This window comes from Talaromyces proteolyticus, assembly GCF_021365285.1.
Source record: "Talaromyces proteolyticus strain PMI_201 chromosome Unknown BGW36scaffold_7, whole genome shotgun sequence".
NCBI lineage: Eukaryota > Fungi > Ascomycota > Eurotiomycetes > Eurotiales > Trichocomaceae > Talaromyces > Talaromyces proteolyticus.
Genome location: NW_025764283.1, coordinates 2,079,840 through 2,101,309, shown reverse-complemented (window position 1 = coordinate 2,101,309; position 21,470 = coordinate 2,079,840). Strand labels below are relative to the sequence as shown.

Genomic DNA, 21,470 nt, shown 5'->3' with positions numbered 1-21,470 from the left:
GTCGGCCGCTTCCAGGTTATCCAGCTTCCATTGTGCACTAAGGACTTAGCCCCTCGTAAGAAACCAAGTAGGATCTCGGGACTGACCGGTCGCGGAGGTTCCTATTACAGATGCTATGAATAATGCGGCTGGTTGTATCCAAGGTCCTCCCTAAGCAGCAAACTCTGCGGAATATCATAATGTGCCATTAGGGCTTGCAATCGACCGTCGAGCCTTCATGTACGGGCCTGCCGTAGGAGTCTGCGCCTAGGAATCACTCACTGAGCATTGCGCTGACTCTGGGGAGGGCCGTGAGCCAGCGCGAGGCAAAGTAGGCCCCAAGCGCCCCGCTGCAACAGCGTCATAGGCGCTCTACTCCTCCCTATCGCTCAATGATATGGCTAGCGAGCCCCATCGTAAGACGTGCAGCGTGTAGCCTGTAGGCTCGGACGGCCCATACCAAGGCGATCCTAGTATTATTGTTAATCCATTGCTATTCATCGTCCGACGTACGAGTCGGGAAAGTAGCTAGCTAGCTACCTTGCTGCTGGCGCTGGAAGTCGTGGACTCATCGTATCCAAGTAGTGATACTAAGCACGATTAGACGGTTCAAGTAAGCCAATCTGCGAAAAGCCGATTAATAATGAGCAATCGCCAGCTCACAGTGCTCATCGACGAGATGATCGATCGCCCAAAACGTCATCAACAATGGACATCACCCTTCACGCTGCGAATCGGGGTCAGAGAACGATCTTCCGGACCTCCATCCCCAGTGCCGAGGACACTGTGGGGAAAGCAATGCTGGGCACGCAAAAGCAGCAGGTGGACGTGGATCTGCAGCCATCATCAGGTTATAGGAGGAGCAGGCTGCAATCGTGAATACTGCTGCAGAACATTGCGATGCTGTGGTCATCAGGAAGTAACTACTTAGTATGCTTAGTATAGAATAAATAGTAAGTGCAAGTAATAGTTAGTAGTGTAATAGCAGTGAATAGTGGGCAGGAACAGTACCGGTAGGCACAGGGGACGGGGTCTGTTCTGGGTGGAAACATGTATTTTTTCTCTGACCAATAACAGCCTCAGGGTCCTGAAAACTGGCGATGGGAAGGTGAGAGAACGGCAGCCGCCGACCAATAATAGCACAGCCAGCCCGCCCGGTATCGCCTCCTGCCGTTACCAGAATTACCAAAAATACAGCTCTTACCTCACCTTACTAGCTGGCGCTTGCCTGAGGCCCTTAGTCCGTTAGCACCCACTAGAGCGTTACCCCTCCACTGTTGTTACTGCTGTTCTTATTGATCCGATTGTTGCCACGGGCAGATCTAAAGGGGAAACCACCGTGAGAAAAAGCAAAAAAAAAAAAAAAGAGAGAGAAATAGCTCTCACTTTGAATTACGCGTCAGACGACGCGCTCGAATGCTGGCCACCACCTAGCACCTCATTACTCATTACTGATTATAATCAGCTCGCGACTTCTCCCCTGTTGCTATCCCACAACACTGCCTGGCATGGAGCAGGAGCTCCTCCAGCTGCTGGCAGCGACCCAATCCCCTACCGCCGACACTCGGAAATCTGCAGAGCTGCAGCTGCTGCACTTATATTCGAATGAAGCGTTTCCCCTGTCGCTCGTCGCCGTTGCATCTCACGACTCCGTCGATGCTGCTCTGCGTCAGTCTGCCCTATCCGTCTTGCGTGCCTTTATCCTAGCTGCCTGGTCCCCGAATCTTGATGAATTCAAAGGCCAAGTGCTCATCAATGATACCAACAAGACTACTGTGCGCCGTGCTGTCCTCGACCTCGCCACTACCACCGAGACCAACCGCAAGGTCAAGTCGTCTGCCAGCTACGCTGCGAGCAAAATCGCTGCTGCTGACTTCCCTGACCAATGGCCAGACTTGCTTCCCTCCCTCCTCAGCATCATCAATGACCCGAATAGCAGTGACGGCGCCTTACATGGTGCATTGAAGGTGTTGCTAGACTTGGTGGATACTGGTTTCAGCGAGGAGCAGTTCTTCAACGTCGCCCGCGAGCTTGTCTCGACGCTATTTACTGTGGCCACGAATGAGTCACGCAAGTCTCTTCTGCGAGCATTGGCTGTCTCGGTCTTCCGATCATGCTTTGACACCTTGGAAATGGTGCTCGAGCAGCACAAAGCCGCCGTCAAACAATTCATGGATGAAGCTCTTACCGGCTGGTCCCCTTTCTTTCTGAACGTGATGAAGGCACCTCTACCACAGCGTCCAAGTGAAGAGGATGAATTTAAGGAGGACGATCTCCCTACACAATGGAGGGGAGCAATCGCGTTGAAGCTACAGTCGGTCAAGGTTGGTAGTAAATATTCATGCCAGAGAATACGCTTTATCTAACTCTGTTTATAACAGACTGTAATGAAGATCCGCTTGGTTTTCCCGACTCTCTTGACCACACAAAGCCCTCAACTGTTTACTACACTGTGGGAGGAATTGTCCAATATCCAAGGCCACTATTTCGATATGTATATCGAGGACGAGCGCCAGGGCCGATTGGAGGACGCTGATGGCTTGCCATACACACTAGACTATCTTGTTCTTGAAGAGATCGACCTCATGCAGGCTTTGATCAAGGCACCACCCGTCAAGGCCGAACTGCAGGCACAACTTCAAAATGCGGGCCAAGCTGCAACTACTTCTGGGTGGCTTCTAGAAATAATCAAACTTGCTACGTCTTACGCTCAAATCACAACAGAAGAGGAGGGCTTGTGGGAGATTGACGTGAACCTTTTTTTGTCAGAGGAGACCTCTGTTACAGCCAACTATACACCAAGAGCATGTAGTGGTGATCTTCTCATCAAGCTTGGAGAGTGGCTCAAAGTCACTGTTGCACAAGCATTGGTTGGCTACATCAACAATCTTTTTGCTGACTCCTCATCGTCGTATGTCCCTTTTTTAGACATTTTAATGCATCGCTGATTGTCTTTAGATGGAAGCTACGAGAGGGCGCACTCTATGTTCTGAACCAACTGCTGCGCGACTTCAACGAGGTCGAGAAACAGATTCCTGTAGATGTGGCATCTGGTTTCACCAATAGCATTCAATTGGCTCTTCAAAATGAACAGGATTTCTTGCGTGCTCGCGGATATCTCGTTGCTGGTGCGCTGGCTCAAACAGCAGAGACCGGATTCCAGCAAGTTGCGGCTGGCTACCTCGATGCCACGATGAAAGCGATTTCACAGGACTCATCCGAAGTTGTCCAGGTTGCTTCCATCCGTGTTCTGCAAGATCTTTTACCTGCTTTACCATCAACCACAACACAGCCTATGCAAATCCCGATAATCAGCTCGATCTCTGAATTTATCTCGTCCCATGATTTAAGGGAGGATGCAGATAACGACGATCTCAAAGTAACTCTTGCCGAAACGTTACGTGACACGATCATGATTGAAGCCAACGTTGTTCTTGACTCAGCAGCACTCGATATTTTATTCAATGTGGCTAGCAACGGAGCAGGCAACTTTCATCTAGTGATGGTTGTTACGGAAGCGTTCGAAGACATTGTGCAATACGTTTCGCAACAAGGATTTGATGCGTATGTGCGACTATGTGAGAAAGTGCTTCCATCTTTAACTGGTGCTATTGATGTTGGAAATATGACTGAAGAGAGCGCGCTTACCGTTCTGGCTGCCGACCTCCTTCGTGCCTTGGCTGACTATGGCTCGGAACCTCTTCCTAATGGATTCGTTGCGACTGTCATGCCGAAGCTGAACAGGCTACTACTCGACTCCAATGATGGAGAGCTCATCCGTCCTGCTACTTTGGCAGTCCGTCACATCTTGGCCCATGACTTCAATCAATTCATCTCATGGCGCGAACCAGAACAAGGCAAGGAAGCTATCGAAACTGTTTTGGTGATAATCGATCGTCTCTTAGGACCTAATGTGGACGACATTGCAGCAGCTGAGGTGGGCCAGCTTGCTGCAGAATTGGTAGAAAAAGCAGGATCGGAAAAGCTGGGCCCTTACTTACCCCAGTTACTCCAAGCAGTTGCACAGCGTCTGAATACTGCGCAACAGCCCCAATTTATTCAGAGTCTTATTCTTGTATTCGCCCGTCTAACCTTGATTAGCGCTCGCGAGGTGGTTGATTTCTTAGCGCAAGTCAACCTTGGTGGACACAGCGGTTTGAACGTTGTGCTGAGTAAGTGGCTGGAAAACTCGGTCAATTTTGCTGGATATGACGAGATCAAACAAAATATCATTGCGCTGTCTAAGTTGTATAACCTCGAGGATCCTCGCGTTGCGCAAGTGCAGGTAAAAGGTGATCTCATCATTCAAGATACTGGGCGGATCAAGACTCGGTCTCAGGCTCGCAACAATCCAGACCAATTCACCAGCGTTTCGGCCAATTTGAAGATCATCAAGGTTCTTGTAGAAGAGCTGGCTGGTGCGTCTGGCAACAAGGATATTGACGCGGCTGCTGCCGCCGCTTTGGAAGAGGCAGGTGGCAGCGATGATGATGAGTGGGAAGATATTCCAAGCAATACATTAGACCTTAGCCTAGGCGTCACGAAGCAAGAGCTTATGGCGTATGGAGAGGGTGGCAGTGAAAGCGTCTTTGCCGTTCGAAAGCGAGATGATGAAACGCAAGGTTTCCTCTTGCAGTTCTTCCAAGAAGCGTCATCGAAGCCAGGTTTTCAAGAATTATTCGCCGCGCTGACACCGTCGGAGCAGGAGAAACTGAGGAGTTTGGGATGAAGAAAAAACCTGCAATATAGATGATGTAATTAAAAGACAAACAGGCAGAAACAGGTTACGATGTGACGTTGACTCGCTCTACACATAGCATAGACATACTATTCTTTACTTGTACGTAGACATTCCATATCTTGCGTAGCGGTCGGTGGCTTGAAAAACTGCACGAATTGAAGAAGCAATAACTCTAGGCTAAATGTCGCTCACGACTAAAGTGTGTAATGTATCAAGTCAATATCTGGCTAGCTGAATTCAGGATTATTACTACGTCGTATTCACAGATGATGCAAAAATGTATGAATTGAGCCTTCGGGTAGTTTTCATGCACCGTTCTTATACTAGAGCTACGGCCGAACGAAGCCATTTTAGCATTAAAACCGATTTGATATTGGCGGCCAGTCGTTCTCCCGCTTCTCGTTCTCCCGCTTCCCGAGCATGAATCTAACCGTTACGGCCGACCAGTTTACTGCTCTAGCACTGGCTAGTCTAATAATTACCATATATAGATGTATATATATATAAGTATGCGCATTGGACAGGATCAATGGCTCTCCGTGAACTTGCTGAGCACAACAAACAATACATCTTATCATTTATTGATCATCGCTTCGACAATCAACTAAAATATCAAATGTAATGAGAATCCCTCCAGAACTACAATAAAGGAATTGAACACATTTCATTAACCTTCACAGACGACTAAACAACATATAAAAAATGGCCAGCGCAACTCCCTGGACAATCCTTATCACCGGCGCGACTGGAAAGCAAGGCTCCGCTGTAATTGATGCCCTCCTCGCCGAAAATAACCACAATCATGACAATAACAAGCCATTGAACATCATTGCCGTCACGCGCGACACTGCCTCCCACAGCGCGCAGGCCCTGGCACGCAGACCTAACGTATCCGTTATCGCAGGTGACCTGGCTGATCCGGATGCAATCTTTGACCAGGCCACTCTCAATGGCAATGCAGTGTGGGGTGTTTTCGGGGTCCAGGTCAACTCTGCAGAGGAAGAAAAGCAGGGTAAAGCTTTGGTCACAGCCTCTGTCGCCCGTGGCGTTCGGCACTTTGTCTACGCCTCTGGCGATCGCGGCGGCCCCGAGAAATCGGAGTTAGATCCCACTTTCGTCAAGAACTTCGCTGCCAAGTTCAGCATTGAGAAGCATCTGCAGAAAATGACTGCTGCTAGTCCGCAGGCCATGACCTACTCGATTCTCAGACCCGTCACTTTTTTCGAGAATATGACGGCCGATATCCACGGAAAGGGGTTTGCGCGGATGTGGGAGCAGATGGGCCCAAATAAAGCTCTGCAACTCGTTTCCACGAAAGACATCGGCTATGTTGCCGCTCAGGCATTTACCCATCCTGGGAAATATCGCAATGTGGCGATGACTTTAGTCGGGGATGAGCTGACCCAGTCAGAAGCAGAGGTTATTTTTCAGGAGGTAGTGGGTTCCAGCATGCCCATGGCGCCGTGTCCAATCGGTTCTGCCGTGAAGTTCTTTAAGAAAGATACTGTGGGAGACATGTTTCGGTGGTTTGAAGAGAACGGGTACGGTGGAGATGTAGTTCAGTGCAGAAAGGAATTTCCGGGGTTGATGGATTATCGAACTTGGTTGGTCGAGCAGAGCCCATTTGTCCAGAGACCATCGAAGTGAAATCCGTCGCAAACCTTGTAGTTTCTAGGAACAACTCATAATACTCAAATTGAAAAAGATGATGAATATATCGGCAATAGAAATTGAGGTATATACATGGCATCCTTTAAAGAAGGGAGCAATATAATAACTCGGCAGGTTGCCCAACTACTTCAACGTTAGACAATAGTCAAATACACACATCACTAAAGAAATGGAAATTGCTTATAGTTAGTTACATTGACTGGCACTCACAGATTCGGTTGCAAGACTGACATACTGTAGGGCGATAAAAGCTCTATACACGATCGCTCACGGGCCAATCGGCCTACGGGCTAATCATGCAGCTGCAGCATGCATCATGACAAGTCACACCTGCAGTGGTCGATGCATGACTCAGTCAAGGCTGTCATTTCCCCACCGCGCGCGCTGAGACTGGCTGGGAGCGAGTTCTTGGGGAGATGCTCTAGAAAAAGAAAAGAAGCAGCATGGCTCTGGCGATTGGCTGCCGGGTTATTACCTGTCTGGAATAGGCATCATGGTAGTACATGGTAGCAGGGAATAATCGTGTGTTAAGAGCCATGTGTAGAACGGATATGCACAGCGCCGCAAATTTGTGGAGTCAATCAAGTGATTCTTTGTGCAACGACCGGCCACTATTTTGTTTGGCTCTTTCGTGACAAAGGATGGCGCCCTTTTCCCTTTTCTCCGTCTTTCAAATACGCGCGCGAGAGAGAAGGAGACAGGCTGCCATCGCCAATGTCGCAGCAGCAGCCCTCGCAGGATGCGGCTATCCAAGTCGATGTATGTCATCGCTTCACGCCACTCTCCTTGACGCTGTCGACCCCTGCTGTGCTGCATGCTGACATATGCAGACCAGCGACAGCGAGAGCATTTACGATGAAGGCTCTATCCTCGAGTCCAGCCAGTCTATTGTGAGCTCGGTGTATGACTATCTGTGGGAGAATGGGCGGAGGTAGGATGCCACCAACACCATATACTTGCTTAGTGTTCCATCGGCTAATCACAATATGATGTTTCTAGGTACCATGCATACCGCCAAGTATGTTTATCACACAGCCGTCCATAATGTCCATTCATTAACGAGCTGTCCAGGGACAATACCCCTTCCCCAACGACGAGCGCGAACAAGACCGTCTCGATCTGATGCACTGTCTCTGGAAAGAGCTTCTCAACGGTCGACTCTTCCGCTCGCCCATCCACCAGGACACCGGCATCCAACGGATCCTCGACTTTGGCACCGGCACTGCCAACTGGGCGCTCGAAGTCGCTGAACTGTTTCCGCATGTCGAAATCCTAGGCTCTGATCTCAGCCCCATCCAGCCGATCTACTCGCCGTCGAATTGCAAGTTTTTCATCGACGACGTGGAAAGCGAATGGGTATATTCACCGCTCGAGTCGTTTGATTTTATACACGGTCGTGCGATGGCAGGGAGTATTGGTGATTGGGATCAATTGTTGCGCAGGATTCATACCCATTTGAAACCAGGCGGCTGGGTCGAGTTGCAGGAATTTGAGTGTACGGTGACATCGGACGATGGCACGCATCAGGGCCCGAATCTGCTCCGAGAGTGGTGTGAAAGGCTCGAGGAAGCGAGTGTCCGGTTTGGGAAGCGTATTGGGGTTGCATCTAATCTGAGGGAGAGGCTCGAGGCGGCTGGGTTCGTGGATGTTGTTGATGATTCTTACAAGGTACTATCCCTAGACTGGATGAAGTTTCAAATAAGAGAAAGGCTCGCTGACCCGCACAGTGCCCAGTTGGCCCCTGGCCACGCGACCAACGACTCAAACGCATCGGCAAGATTCATCTGGCCTGCTGTCTTGAGGGAATTGAGCCGTATTCCCTCGCCCTGTTTACACGGATATTAGGCGTCAGCTACGACAAATTCCAGACTTCCATGAATGAGGTAAAGAAGGTGGCCATGAATCCGAGCAAGCACTTATACGCCAAATATCATTTCATCTACGGCCGGAAACCATCAATTGAAGGGACTTGATTTTGTTGATTCCTTGATCAATGTGTTTAAAATCGTTTTTTGGGATTGCTGGGGGCTATGATTATGACAGGATAGACATGACATGGTCGGTTTGGTGTTTGCGGTTGTTAAAATGTTCTTTAACGACACGGATTGTAGGTAGCCAGGTCGCGAGATTTGTACATCTACTCATGAGGAAGGGTTCTTTTACCTTGAATCATTGAATCAAAACACACCATTGTGTATTTCAAACAATACAGCCAGCTTACTGCAAACCCAGAGTGACTGTAACGACCGTTATGATCATTGACCATCAATTCTGCGGTGACGTCGAGTCTCTCACGACTAATCATAACACACAGATCCTGATTTAGTATCACCAAATGGAACAGACCAGCACATAGAACTAGACGCCAACTTTCTCCCTTCGTCCGTCAAAGTCAACTTCCCGATATTATCATTAGTCTCAACACAAAAACTTGTTGCCATGTTTGGATCTCATGAGGTATACAGCTTGGATGAAGAGAGGTCTACCAAGTGCTGGAGTAATTTTCAAGACCTGGATCTAGACTTGGACGAACCAGCCTCAGTATTTGAGAAACTGTATCTCCCCAAACCTGTATCATACTCAACTGCTGCAGAATTTCAGTGAGAGAGGTTTATATATGGCCTCATATCAACCTTGAAGACTTAGAACAACCGAGCCCATTTCTTCTGCTCCTCAACGGATAGCTAAATAGTGAGGTATTACAGGGGAAGGGCAATTACTAGTATCGGCTTCTATAACTATTCCTATAGTGATGTTGATCAGATCGACGACTCGTCATTCTATTACCATCACTCTTACAAACCAATATCTTTGCTCAACCAAAACACCAGAAGCCATTGTTAATCCACTTGACTCCTTCAGTAATACCAGGCTTTGCCCAGTCCTTCATCATTGGCAGAAAGAAACTGTTAGAAGTATCCAATCGCCAATTTGACTTCTCCAACGTGCTAATAACATAGTCATGGGTTTCTCTGTCTTTCGTACATATATCCTGGGTAGTAAGCATCAGCTTTATGGAGCTGATAAAATCACGATCTAGAAGTGAGTAGTCAGCGACGTGCACATGTCGCAAGAACTTGACCACATAGGCCAGATCCTGGACCAGGAGTTGTCGCTGGCTCTCATTATCCACTCTCAAATCGGTAAAAAGCTTTTGAACCAGAATCCCAGAGTAGTCGAGTGCTCCACTGAATATTGCAAATGTTTGCTTGCCAATCCCGGAATGAGCAATTTTTAGTCCAACGTAATTATAGCTTCGCCCGTAATAGGCACTAGCTACAGCGTCTCGAGCGTAGAAGTTGTGGACCATTGGGTGGTGTAAGCTCGTACTTCGCACCATGGGCGACACATCAGAATTCACATACGAAGCGTACGCTGGATCGGAAAAGTATTGATTGAGGTTGGATAGGTCGGAGTCGGTCTTTAAGAATGTCACTTGCGTCCCGACACCCTGGTATGGCTCTAGACCAGATGGTGGTGGATGTGATTTGTCTAACACTGGCTCTTCATAGATCAACCAATTCATCTCGGGTACACTTTTGAAGCCAAACTTGGCATACATTTCCGACACCCCCGAATATAAAGTCCAATAGTACTCGTATGTGTCTGGGCGAATGTGCTCGGCAATATAAGCGTCTGCATCTTCGTTGTCGGACGCAACTGCTCCGAATTTATACCCGGGAATCTCATATTTCTCAATAGTCTCACCAATCATATACCGAATAAAGCCTTTATTCCGGTATTCCGGAGTAGTATGAACATTTCCAATCAATAAATTGATATTGTTGCGGATGCCTCTTTTGTGCATAATTCGAAACGACGACACAATAGTTAATTCCTGTGCGCCGGGATCAATCACGTAGAATTGTTGCCATGGCTCTGATAAATTGAGTGCGGCTTGCACCCCGCTCTTAACAAATACTTCGACGGGCAGATTGCCTTTGAACGGATCGGCCGTTAATTCGATAATCTGTTGCAATACATCCCTCTTCCCGTCGACATCTGCAGGATTAATCTGCTTGATTGGATAGCCTGTATAGTCCATAATCACTGTGGAGTGCTCGATGAATGAAATGGATGCTGTCTATGTTTCTTGATGTGTTTGGTAATCCCACTCATAATGCCGATTTCGGACCCAAATAACCCGACTCGGGACACGCCGATGAGTCGAAAACTATACATAGTTTTCGTGTTTGACAAGTGAGTTGAATTGAGTTGACATATGGCGGCCGAGGCACTGCCATTTGACCTGAGGAACTAAAAAGTTGGTTAATCTACATGTTTAGAGGGCCAACGATACAGAGGAGAGATAATTAAGTTCCCAGACGGTGTATCGGGTGTGTGGCTGATTAAAGGTGTGGTAGAAGGCGTTCCTTGCAGATCGAGCGCACATATGTAGATTGTTGAGTAATTGATCCCGAACAATTCTACATGGATGCATGTATGGAATTGGCACCGCAGTATAATTCAAAGCATTCTCCACAGAGGACAAAAGTTTATACAGATATGGATTTATAATCCTAAGGAAGCTTAAAACCAAAAATTGACATCAATTGACGAATACACAAGGATATGTAACACAAGAATGGAAATGTAACATTGAAACACCTTTTTTACCAGAATCTATGCAGAGAGTTAGCTTTCATTTAAATCAACATAGACTGTGTGATACTCACCTCACCACATCAGGGCAGATGCTCTCTCCTCCATACGATGTCCAAATAGACTGTTCTCTAACAGGAGTCCCAGTGTGAGCAGCATTAATCATCAGACCCTCTCGAATGAAGATTCCGACATGGGATACGCTATTTTTACAGTCTCCGCCCTCGGCCCAAAATAGTAGGTCTCCCTCTTTCGCTTCTGATCGGGGAAGACGCTTGCCCAGTGAGGAGTCATATTGAGTCTGGGCTGTGCGTGGAATCTCTTTGTTCAAGGCCTGGCAGATAGAGTACTGGGTCAGGCCGGAGCAGTCAAAACCACCTCCAGAAGGACCATGGCATCCACCACCTCCCCAGACGTATGGGAGACCTTTCTCCTTCTCTGCTGCATTGACAATACCTGTGCCGGATCCGCCTCCACCCCCGGTGCTGGGACAATGGCTGGTCACGTAGCCGCTAGAGCCAGTTTTCACATAGTAGTCGGTTACATAGCAGCCGTCAGAAGTCTTGTCCCAAAGACTATCACCGTTAACGTCGGTGCCAGGGGCTTGACAGGTAATAGAGATATCCTCGCCCTTGCCGTATGTCTTGACAATCGAGTAACCAGTTCCAGGGCCTGAACGGCAATGAACACCGTCTCCGTCGATAGGGTAAGCGCTGACCGCAGAGATTGCGGCCGCGATAGAAACAGTGAAGAGTGGAACATACAACATGGTGTGTTTGGCTTTTAAGTGGAAAATTAGGATTGACAATAAGGTTATTTTCTCAATTTGGGTGATAGATGTCGATTGGACTTGACTTTTTATCGTGTTGATGATGATGATGATGGAAGGTAGGCTCGTGAGAAACAGGTCGCTTTTATGTCTGTCTGGTCTACGAAATCTTTCGCGTGGACTATCTCAATGAATTACTATCATCAAGATGCACAGCCATGATCACTTGATGCTTTTGAGCAATACCAGCTGAAATTCTCGTATTCTAACTCCTATTCCTCTACTGCAGGGGCCGATCACTCTCTAAGACATGGTGGATGGCATAATGAAGCGGACTAACGTTCGTATTAGGCCAGCTGCAACGTGGAAATAGCGAAAAATTAACCTCAAAGCAAACAAGTTCTAATTCTTATTAATTGGCTTCCTCGGCCATAGAGTGGAGGCGTAAAGAGTAAAGATCATCATAGTGCAGTGTAGGGATGGATGCGTCGTTGAATAGCCAGGTGATATTTACTCTTCTCCGCATCGATACACTGCAGATGTGGCTTAGACTCGTTTATTTGTGCTGTTATAAGCTGAATAAAATAATGCACCGAGGTGCTCGTCACCTGTACTTGGTTAGTACATACTACTTTAGCAAGTTTCTGTAACATCGACAAGCATTTTAGTAACATCAACGTCCCTGGAAATGTAAATCGACCCCAAACAACCAAGTTTCACTCGAAAGCTTAAAATACAAGAATAGCGCTAATTGGTGGCTAGGATCGCCTTCAGCCACGATCTGCAGTTTAAATAACCTTCAATGTAGACTAAGTGCTGAATAATTTCCGATTTTCTCCAAAGTTGAGCGTCCAATACGAGATTCAGCCCCCGCCCCTCAATGTGGGCCAAATCACGGACAATTTCAAGCACAAATGAGAGAGCTTCAATCTACCATGGGGAGCTGAATTACTATTGAGGATGCTTCACATCGATATTTTTCGCTCCTAACATTGTGCCGCTCAACAGCTGATATAACATCCACATGAGCGAAAATGCCGTGGCTTAGATACAAGGATAGGTTTGGGGGTTGTCAATACGATCTTTGGAATTTGTCGCCAGCAAGCCTTCAATATCGAAATCAAAAAAAAAGTAGTCTATATAAGGGGTAATCTTCTCTTTCATTTCTCAATACACACGATCATCAAGACAAAATTGAATACTCTAAACGTCAAACAAAAACAATCTATCATCTTCACTTCCACAGTTTTAATAAGCTGATTACCTTGAAAATGTTTGCTACTTCGCTCATTGCACTGTCCCTCGTGACAATCCTTCCCATCTCCAACGCCTACCCCATCAAAACCGATGGTCTTCACTGCCGTTCTGGACCGGGAACGGGTTATTCGATCGTGAAGACCTACAACAAGGGCGAAGAGGTCTCGATCACTTGCCAGGCCCCTGGAACTGATGTTAATGGAGACTCCCTTTGGGATAAGACTTCTGATGGCTGCTATGTCACTGATTACTACGTTAGCACAGGCACTAGTGGCTACGTCACTGGTGAGTGTGGTAGCACCGGTGGCAGTGGAGGAAAACTTCCGGGTCTTGACTCTACACAATCGTCCCATGCCCGAGCCATTATCGCAGAGGCCAAAAAGGAGAGTCTAGGTCGTCAGGGCTGTCTTGCCGGCATTGCAACTGCTTTGACTGAGGTATGGCTTAACCCTACTCATAAATTCCCCTTGCATTGTCTTTTCCCAATCATGTCTAACTGAGCGCAGTCGAGCATTCTGGTCTACGCAAACGAGGCCGTTCCAGAATCGATGAAATACAAGCACGATGCGGTTGGCAGCGACCACGATAGCATTGGCATCTTCCAGCAGCGCGCAATGTACTATCCCAATATCGCCGCAGACATGGATCCTGCAAAGTCGGCTGCACAGTTCTTTGCTAAAATGAAGGAGGTTAGTGGATGGCGAAGCATGAATGTTGGTGAACTCTGCCAGAAGGTTCAAGGATCTGCCTATCCTACTCGATATGAACAGCATCTGTCTGCTGCTGAAGCGATCTGCTCTGCTGACAGTGATTGAGCGGGCTAGTTTGCAAAGATGATTACCAATGTTTAAACACAATAATGAATGAGACTAGAGTTTTGTTGTTAAATAATTTTTATATTCTTCATTAAAGATTTATCCGAAACTGCCCAGGGAATATACATGTAGCCAACTTCCAATGGTTCAGTTACAGGACTGGCTAAATAATAACTAGCCATTAGCCCTAGTCGGTAAGATGATCAAGACCAATCTCCCTCAAAATATAGCTTCTCGCCCCTTTCAACCTTATCCAGCAGTTCCTTGATCGTCCATGGCTTGTATGTGTATCCCCGTGGAATGTTTTTAGCTCTAAAAGGCGCCCCAGAAAAGAGATGATTAAGCACTTCGCCGTAGTGTGCGTATGTATACTTCTCTGAGTCGTACATAACCATCCAGTTACCGAGGCTGATTTTGAAAGACGGTCCATCCTCGCTATCTGCATCATCAACTGGGTTGCTCTGCTTTTGGTGATTCATAAAGCCACTTAGCTGTACGCAGGAAACACGCTCGAATCTGAAATTCAAATTTTTATATTAATGAGGGATGTACACAAGGGTAAAGGGGAAGATGGGGACCCTACCGAAGTTTGTTGTGAATCTTTGTTGCTATCGGAACATTACTCTTTCCACCAATTTGAAGGCAAGTAGCGAGTGAGATAGCGTCCTCCATCGCCTGTGTGGCACCACTCCCGGACGAAGGCAGAAACGTGTGTGCACTATCTCCTACTTGAACAACTCTTCCGCCCGGTGAAATCCAGTTCTCCCTGGGATCACGCCACATGATCTCCCAGTCGATGATACCGTCCTTTGGTGTTGTCTTAATCAGGCGTTCAGCGACTTCAGGGAACCCACGTATCTTTGAGGTGATTTTAAGGACTTCTGACATATCCACTGTTTGGTTCCAGGACTCAATGCCCCTGCCATCGCCCTACCAGATATTAGTACTACGTCATATCGTTCAAGAAAAGGGTATACCTTATGAGTCATCAACCAGCACATTATATCCGAGTATCTTTGTACAAAGAAGGACATGTTATCACTGGGAATGTCAGCCATTTTTCAGATTAAATATCAACAGAAGACTTAGAGCACGCACCCTCCCCAGATCTCGAGACAAGGCAAATCCCCGTCCAGTAGTGGCCATCGATCTCGAACTTCATGATCCGATATGGCCAATTCCACGGGAAAAGAGGTTCTGAAAATAGATATTCCGCTGGAATAAGCCCTAGTATCACCGCCATTGACGAGTTTGTTACTCTTTGTGCCGATGCCATCGGCTGCAATAACTACATCTGCCTCGATCCTCTCCCCGCTCTCAAGTACGATTCCTGCTCTCTGTCTATCAGAGTCCTCAAAGTAATCCGTAACCTTGGTTCCAAAAGCAACATCGATGCCCAGATCCTTGACCTGAGCTAGAAGTGCTGCCACAAATCTGGGACGATGATGTCTGTTAAATGGGATGATCCTTTCCGATCCGTCATTCAGTGTCATGGTTGGTTCACCAATTGGCACGGGCTCCGGACCAGAGAGACGTTCCCCTGTGATTTTATGATAGGCAATCAATCCTGAATAGTTGATTCGCTCACATTCGGCGGCAAGATCAGGCCAGTGGTTGTAGAAATGAGCGATGATGTTTCGACCAATAGAAAAGAAATCTCCTTAAATCGCTAGTTGTTAGATTCTGACTTGAACGACATGAAGGTAATGGGAACGATAGAATTACCTGCAGTGCTGGGGGCTGGGGACTTCTCAACGACACGCACCCTATGTCCTTTGCGGCGACATTCGAGGGCCGTCGTCAAGCCGCCAACTCCAGCTCCGACGATTAAGCAAGAAAGTCCCGTTGGTGGATGGAAATTGACTTCTTTGGTCGATAATTCTGGTAGATCTCTGTCGAGATCGATTACTTGATGAAGAGACATGCTTGAATAGTTGTTTGCGTGTGTCTGAGACTTTTTTTTAATGTACTATACAAGCAAGAGTCGATGGACTTATTTATACATTTCTACAAGATTATTATGGTCCTTTTAGGTAGCCTTTTTCCTGTCAAGGCTTTCGACATCTTTTGCCATTGTTATTCATAGACTGCGTGTTCTGGCGACACAACTAATCGCGTTCTGAGTGTCGCTTGCTGTGGACCAATCGGGAGGAGTTTGTCGCTTAGCAGACAACTACATCCCTTCCACTTGCAGAGTGGTCCGAAGTTCACCACTAAACAACCTTCAAAAATCCGATTTTTTTTTTCCAACAACACCATGGCAGCTAACTCTGCAAAGAGCGGGTCCGCTGGAAGGGTATTTTTCAATTAGCTTGCCAGGAGCGTTGCCTGTGACTCATCGTGGGGCTACTTTTCCCAAATGAGGTGCTGATATGCTAAATATTTCAAAGCGTTACGAGTCAAGATTTCTCAAAGCATAGAACACCTTAAGTAATAAAATAATACAATGGTCAGAGAGCGAGCGAAAAGATCAAAGACTGGTCAGTATATAACGCCTGCGGATACCCTATTGAGACTAACGGGTGTAGGTTGTCTTACGTGTAGAAAACGCAAGGTCAAGTGTGATGAAACGCGGTTCAAGTGTAACCAATGTATCAGGCATCGATTCTCCTGTGAATGGCCCAATGAGCCCCCTCAAGTGACCTCGCAGTCTCTATTCCGCGGCGCCAATCGGCGCAATCTCCCTGCGAACAGCAAGCTTTCAGTACAGCCCGCCCTGACAGACCGACATATAGCATGTGCCAATTCTCTTATCCTGTCGCAACAAGACCGTCTTTCCCTTGAGTACTTCCCATCGTCTACCGTCTATTGTTTTTATGATTTTTTCGAATGGGGCGCTCTCCAATACCTCGTCAAAGTAATCGCCCCTCGCAGCAAGCTGGTCACGCGAATGATTCTTGCTCTGTCTGCTAGTGAGATGCACCAAAGCGGCTTGAAAAATGATCATAATCCAGTAGAGCGCCCAGTCGATGAGGGTCTAATTCATTATACACAAGCGCTTCAAGAGCTTCTGAAGGAACTCTCCGGCCCAACCCAAGGAGATCTTGTTGATGCGAAGCTGGCTACTTTAATCTTTATGATTCACTATGAACTCCAATTCACAGGGTCTATCGATCGTGTGCAAACTCACCTACGAGGTTTCTGGGCACTGATCAGCGATCATTCCATCTTTGAAAAGCGACATACGCAATCTAGGAATCTTCTCATGGAAGTTTCCGATCCCCATTTGGTCTTATCTTGCCAGTTAACTGGTTGGGCACTGTTTGTCGACTCTGAGCATGGCGTCTAGTATGAGTAGTTTTCACCTGACGTTGATATAGATATCTTGACATAACAGCCACAAGCTTTGGAGTGTCTTCCTCCCTGTTAAAATTACTCCTCAGCTCCGACAACCCAGCACTAAGCCCTATGCGCCTGTATCAGTTATCGCGACTCGGGGGGCATCGGCTTTGGGGGGAACCCTTATCGGGCGATCATATGCTCGCTGACGCTGAATTGTATCGACCAGTTGAGCTGGGATGGCTAGTATTGTTGGCTCGTTTTACCATATCGGACTTGAGGTCAGGAGGAAAGCGTCACAATGCGGAAAATACAAAGTCTTCGTCAATATTAGACCATCTTTTGGATCTGCGGGAGGTAAGAGTCTCACTTTCTTTACCCACCATACCTCCCGAAATCCACGATTCCTGATGCTTCTTCTCAGAGATATTGCGACCTTCTACACATAGCCGACGAGTCCCCCAAAAGCCGATGGACATCCAATCTGGAAGTAATTACGCGATTTGCATCCTTCTATTGGGCCAACATACTTTTCTACCACCGCATGCTCAACGACCCGGCCCCCCAAAACGACCTTCACAAAGAGGCTGTATTCAAAATCACCAATCTTCTCTACTATCGCCACAAGCAAGACAGCGATCTTCGAAAACAGAGCCGCGTCGTCTGGTGTACTTTTATGGCTGCCATCGAGACCCATGACCCTGTCCACCGTGACTGGCTGGTAAAGAGACTAAGAGATGTTCGTAATGTGTCGATAGAGTGTAAGCAACTATGGTCGCAGGCCGATGCTATTCTCCGGAAGTAAGATAAACCAAGGAATCATTCGTTTAACTCGAATCACTTGGAGTCTGGCCGAGGACTGATAGGTGTCTTAAATAAAAGAAAGCACTATATAAAGAAATTACATTTGATATTACATTTGAAATTGGTGTACATGCAGATGAGGGCAGGAAAGCTCCATACTTTAACACTATATGCTACAGTCCTCAGACACTTCGTACAAGTATAAGAGTGTTTGTTAAAGTTCAGTAATATGAGATATCACATATTATGTATTTAATTATAATAAACTAATTTTCAAGATCAACTGCAAAAATATTTCCATTGTGTCCCAATGGTCTCCCGTACCAATGCTACTCAATCGGCGATCTCTCCAACATATATTTTACTAGATCTACCCCATTCAGCCGCTTGATCAACCACGGCCGGCAGCAAGCAATCACATGGAGGGCCGGCAATTTCTCCGGATGGGATCCACTTAATTCTGCACGTCCAGAGTCAAGGACAGACAAGTCGAGAGTCGCACTGCATCAATCCGGCCAGCCAATGGCTTGAGAACGAAGCGCGTATAACTTCATGTCCTAACTACGTCATGGACCAGCCACCCCAAACCGACGGGGAGTCCGGCAAAACCAAACACCGTCCGCAGCAGTCCTGCATCAAATGTCGCGAACGAAAGGTCAAGGTCTGTGATTGTTATTCTGCCGTTGCCTATCGGTAGGATACTGACTGGCTGTCTAGTGCGATCGTGAAAAACCATGCCGGTCTTGTATTGCCCGCGGCTGGCAGGATGAATGCCAATATCTGCGCGATGATGAAGACCGCCAGCAGATCAGCCAGGCCGATGAGATAGATGCCCTGCGAAAGGAGCTCAATCGTTTAAAAAGGCGATATACAGATGTGCAGCAAACAAGCAGCGAGAGTCCCACTGCTGCGCCATCTTATACCGCTAATAGAGACCATGACAACGCTGTGACAGGCGAGCCATTATCATGGCCACGAAAAGCTCAGAAGAGAACCGCCTCGGATAGGTATGATGGCGATACATCTGCAGGCCCTGTATTTAATGCCGGTTATCCTGGTATGGTAATGCACAGTAATACTATGGGGTTGGAGTATGCGCCAAATTTCCCAGGACAACCATCCAATGGCGTAGAAAATACCCACTATTCGCCTTCAAACATGATGGGGTTTCATGAAGCATTTCCTGGCCAGGCGATGGGCAGAGGCCCTGAGTATCTGGGTTCGTAAAAGACATTTATGGCATCACAAGGGATCATGCTGATGAGAATGTTTAGAGAATGCTTCTGACTGGGGAGTTCCTGGCTACTATGGTGACAACAACAGTCTACAAATGGGCACACCTTTACTCTATAGCCAGCAAGGCATGCCATCGAATATTCAACACGCAGCTGCCCCAGCATTTGCGCCGTCTTTTGTTGCAGAAAGCACCTTTCATCAACTCCAGCAACACCCTCAGACCAATTTCTGGCGGGGTAAACAGTCTTTAATGCAGAATATTTACAGAATTATCCGTGACTGCGATGAAGCATGGGTACCGTCCATCATTAGCATCGTACGTAGTAGCCAGTCGCCAGAAGAAGCTATACGATCTATACATCGCTTGTTGAGGAGCTCGAGATCGCCTACTGGGTCTTCGTCTGTGCCGTCAGAGACAGATGCCTCGGCTGCTCGGGGCTTACCAAACACGTCGCGATCAGCGTCAAACCAGTCTTCACCGAATGGGTGGACCGGAAATTAGGAAAGGATTAATTTTTTTTCTATTTCACGACCTGGGTGGAATTCTCGTTTCTCGTTTTTGATGAAGTTATGTTATATACCATGTGCGACGCCAGCCAACCATTTTGCCTACATGTATATATTTATTGACCATATTGTGGTATATGATGATGGGTATGATAGATCTATCCCTGTAGAGAATATCCCACATCCTCTCCTCGGCCCATAGCAATCAGGTTCCGCCTCATCTTCTCCGCCCTTTCGCCAGCATGCATCGCAGCATCCTCTCGATCAATCCACTTTCCCACACCATGTTGCAGCACTGCGGTTGCTCTGACCTTTCCATCCGTCCCCTGGAGTCCAACACTTCCATGAAGCGTCAACCTTGTTTCTTCCCCATTGCCTTCTGGCTTATGTTTATACACCCCTCTGTGCAAGATATTACTATCATAAAACACTGCATCCCCAGGCTCCAGCTTCACAATCTTCTGTCCCGGCATGTCCGATTCATATGGATCTGCATTTCGTTCTGTTTCTGTACGCACACGCCTGTGTGATCCGGGAACTGCGATGAGCGATGTATCGGGGCAGAGAGCGAGGTTGTATTGCGCGTGGAATTGTCGTCCATTTGGGCTTTTTGCCTCCAATAGCTTCAGTTCTTCGTCACTGGGAACTGTCTCGGGGACATCATCACGATGCCATCGGAGCTCGAAGTCTCTGGTTTCGGGAGCGACGAGCAGATTAAACAACTCCATCACCAACAATTCTTCTTGTTCTTCACCCCCCTTCTGCGTAGACCTGCTGCTCGTTGATTGTGCAGTCCCCACTCCTAATAACTCCTCCACAACCGTCAAAATCTTTTCTGAGAAATAGAAATTTGCAAATTGCGTTCTTCCTGGCATATCTGGGTGTAAGAGATGCTGCACTCCCCATATCCCGCCCTCAGACGCTGGTGGCGCGACATTCGGCCAGGGAGGGAACTGTTTGGGCACAGTGCGAAAAAAAGGCCAGTTACCGGAACGTGCCAGAATAGTGGCTTTGGTAGCTGCGTCGCGGAGGAGGGAGACTTCGGAGGGTGAGAGGAGCGATGGGATCACGACGAAGCCGTCGCGTTGGAGGGTGGCGAGGTAGTCAGGCATTGTGTCGTGCCGTGCGAAGAGAGAAAAGAGTAGCGATCGAGAAGCACCCAAGAGATATTTTGATGAGATGCAGATTAATGTATCGGCGCCGGAAAGGCCATACAGACCGAGCAATCAGCCGACGTTACATTGGTCTGCTGAATTTTTATAGCTTCACGATCAATGTAATAATAAACACATGTTGCTTGAAGAGCGTTAATACCCCGCTCGGCACAAATTATCCACGCGGGGAGCTGTTATCGATAGCGCCAACAGCTTCTGTCACTGTTACATAGATGCCCATGTTACCACTTGCTGGTGGTATTTTTTGCCTGGGTTGCCTGATCGATCGATAGTAAATTATATCAGTGTTCTGCTTTCTGCAATGCACAATCTGCAGTTTCGATCGATTCAAAGACCCCGATGACATCACATCACGTGCACACATACACTGCCACTGGGCACGCTCAACTATGCAATTTGAAGCCCTGAGCTCGAATGAATCTTGCGTAGAGACCAATGGTTTCGCAAATGAGAATCCTGACATTCCTGGTTATGAGAAGCTCCTAGCCATTCCACAATCATGCGTCCGATCCATGATTGTGCGATCACGACGATCGATCATCGCCACGCCATACTTGTAAGTGTTAGAGGCTTGGCTGGTCTTTAGTGCCTTGGGTTTTCAGCTGCCCTGTCTTCCCTTGTTACTGTTTTCCTGG

The 21,470-nt window shown here is 47.4% G+C and overlaps 10 protein-coding genes across 10 annotated transcripts; 6 read left to right on the top strand and 4 right to left on the bottom strand.

Annotated features, from left to right (window-relative positions):
- The first annotated feature begins 1,294 nt into the window (after positions 1-1,294).
- BGW36DRAFT_343614 (putative importin beta-5 subunit) lies at positions 1,295-4,993 on the top strand. Its single transcript, XM_046213157.1, has 3 exons — positions 1,295-2,303; positions 2,361-2,890; positions 2,938-4,993. The coding sequence occupies exons 1-3, from the start codon at positions 1,488-1,490 to the stop codon at positions 4,706-4,708; spliced, it is 3,117 nt and encodes a 1,038-aa protein (XP_046071573.1). The 5' UTR covers positions 1,295-1,487; the 3' UTR covers positions 4,709-4,993.
- Positions 4,994-5,135: 142 nt separating this feature from the next.
- BGW36DRAFT_322006 (uncharacterized protein) lies at positions 5,136-6,466 on the top strand. The gene is made up of 2 exons (XM_046212663.1): positions 5,136-5,338; positions 5,401-6,466. The coding sequence occupies exon 2, from the start codon at positions 5,423-5,425 to the stop codon at positions 6,365-6,367; it is 945 nt and encodes a 314-aa protein (XP_046071572.1). The 5' UTR covers positions 5,136-5,338; positions 5,401-5,422; the 3' UTR covers positions 6,368-6,466.
- A 749-nt stretch (positions 6,467-7,215) lies between these two features.
- Positions 7,216-8,364, top strand: BGW36DRAFT_297617 (putative TAM domain methyltransferase; the record flags this gene model as incomplete). The annotated part of the gene is made up of 4 exons (XM_046211369.1): positions 7,216-7,322; positions 7,391-7,409; positions 7,463-8,059; positions 8,119-8,364. The coding sequence occupies 4 exons, from the start codon at positions 7,216-7,218 to the stop codon at positions 8,362-8,364; spliced, it is 969 nt and encodes a 322-aa protein (XP_046071571.1).
- A 516-nt stretch (positions 8,365-8,880) lies between these two features.
- BGW36DRAFT_381359 (uncharacterized protein) lies at positions 8,881-10,221 on the bottom strand. Its single transcript, XM_046216423.1, has one exon. It carries the CDS (start codon positions 10,197-10,199, stop codon positions 9,207-9,209), a length of 993 nt encoding a protein of 330 aa, XP_046071570.1. The 5' UTR covers positions 10,200-10,221; the 3' UTR covers positions 8,881-9,206.
- Positions 10,222-11,004: 783 nt separating this feature from the next.
- BGW36DRAFT_462445 (putative NlpC/P60-like cell-wall peptidase) lies at positions 11,005-11,848 on the bottom strand (the record flags this gene model as incomplete). The annotated part of the gene is made up of 2 exons (XM_046222172.1): positions 11,068-11,848; positions 11,005-11,014 (listed from the first exon to the last, which is right to left on the bottom strand). The coding sequence occupies exons 1-2, from the start codon at positions 11,760-11,762 to the stop codon at positions 11,005-11,007; spliced, it is 705 nt and encodes a 234-aa protein (XP_046071569.1). The 5' UTR covers positions 11,763-11,848.
- Positions 11,849-12,648: 800 nt separating this feature from the next.
- Positions 12,649-13,889, top strand: BGW36DRAFT_321998 (uncharacterized protein). Its single transcript, XM_046212662.1, has 2 exons — positions 12,649-13,456; positions 13,526-13,889. Exons 1-2 carry the CDS (start codon positions 13,034-13,036, stop codon positions 13,832-13,834), a joined length of 732 nt encoding a protein of 243 aa, XP_046071568.1. The 5' UTR covers positions 12,649-13,033; the 3' UTR covers positions 13,835-13,889.
- A 148-nt stretch (positions 13,890-14,037) lies between these two features.
- Positions 14,038-15,758, bottom strand: BGW36DRAFT_298242 (putative monooxygenase; the record flags this gene model as incomplete). The annotated part of the gene is made up of 5 exons (XM_046211419.1): positions 14,038-14,350; positions 14,418-14,764; positions 14,812-14,875; positions 14,933-15,494; positions 15,560-15,758. The coding sequence occupies 5 exons, from the start codon at positions 15,756-15,758 to the stop codon at positions 14,038-14,040; spliced, it is 1,485 nt and encodes a 494-aa protein (XP_046071567.1).
- Positions 15,759-16,059: 301 nt separating this feature from the next.
- On the top strand, positions 16,060-18,038 carry BGW36DRAFT_381350 (fungal-specific transcription factor domain-containing protein). The gene is made up of 5 exons (XM_046216422.1): positions 16,060-16,174; positions 16,225-16,314; positions 16,363-17,095; positions 17,155-17,470; positions 17,538-18,038. The coding sequence occupies exons 2-5, from the start codon at positions 16,281-16,283 to the stop codon at positions 17,916-17,918; spliced, it is 1,464 nt and encodes a 487-aa protein (XP_046071566.1). The 5' UTR covers positions 16,060-16,174; positions 16,225-16,280; the 3' UTR covers positions 17,919-18,038.
- A 447-nt stretch (positions 18,039-18,485) lies between these two features.
- On the top strand, positions 18,486-19,655 carry BGW36DRAFT_428625 (uncharacterized protein; the record flags this gene model as incomplete). The annotated part of the gene is made up of 3 exons (XM_046220581.1): positions 18,486-18,578; positions 18,635-19,136; positions 19,192-19,655. The coding sequence occupies 3 exons, from the start codon at positions 18,486-18,488 to the stop codon at positions 19,653-19,655; spliced, it is 1,059 nt and encodes a 352-aa protein (XP_046071565.1).
- A 163-nt stretch (positions 19,656-19,818) lies between these two features.
- Positions 19,819-20,772, bottom strand: BGW36DRAFT_398120 (phytanoyl-CoA dioxygenase family protein; the record flags this gene model as incomplete). Its single annotated transcript, XM_046218371.1, has 1 exon — positions 19,819-20,772. The coding sequence occupies one exon, from the start codon at positions 20,770-20,772 to the stop codon at positions 19,819-19,821; it is 954 nt and encodes a 317-aa protein (XP_046071564.1).
- Positions 20,773-21,470: the final 698 nt, after the last annotated feature.

What these genes read in the sequence shown, in the direction of transcription:
- BGW36DRAFT_321998 (XM_046212662.1), top strand. Translation starts at nt 13,034, where the DNA reads ATGTTTGCTACTTCGCTCATTGCACTGTCCCTCGTGACAATCCTTCCC. An exon ending in TTGCAACTGCTTTGACTGAG is followed by an intron (nt 13,457 to 13,525) that starts GTATGGCTTAAC and finishes AACTGAGCGCAG; the next exon opens with TCGAGCATTCTGGTCTACGC.
- BGW36DRAFT_343614 (XM_046213157.1), top strand. Translation starts at nt 1,488, where the DNA reads ATGGAGCAGGAGCTCCTCCAGCTGCTGGCAGCGACCCAATCCCCTACC. An exon ending in TGAAGCTACAGTCGGTCAAG is followed by an intron (nt 2,304 to 2,360) that starts GTTGGTAGTAAA and finishes TGTTTATAACAG; the next exon opens with ACTGTAATGAAGATCCGCTT. An exon ending in TTTGCTGACTCCTCATCGTC is followed by an intron (nt 2,891 to 2,937) that starts GTATGTCCCTTT and finishes GATTGTCTTTAG; the next exon opens with ATGGAAGCTACGAGAGGGCG.
- BGW36DRAFT_381359 (XM_046216423.1), bottom strand. Translation starts at nt 10,199, where the DNA reads ATGCACAAAAGAGGCATCCGCAACAATATCAATTTATTGATTGGAAAT.
- BGW36DRAFT_381350 (XM_046216422.1), top strand. Translation starts at nt 16,281, where the DNA reads ATGGTCAGAGAGCGAGCGAAAAGATCAAAGACTG. An exon ending in CAGTTAACTGGTTGGGCACT is followed by an intron (nt 17,096 to 17,154) that starts GTTTGTCGACTC and finishes ACGTTGATATAG; the next exon opens with ATATCTTGACATAACAGCCA. An exon ending in ATCTTTTGGATCTGCGGGAG is followed by an intron (nt 17,471 to 17,537) that starts GTAAGAGTCTCA and finishes GCTTCTTCTCAG; the next exon opens with AGATATTGCGACCTTCTACA.
- BGW36DRAFT_322006 (XM_046212663.1), top strand. Translation starts at nt 5,423, where the DNA reads ATGGCCAGCGCAACTCCCTGGACAATCCTTATCACCGGCGCGACTGGA.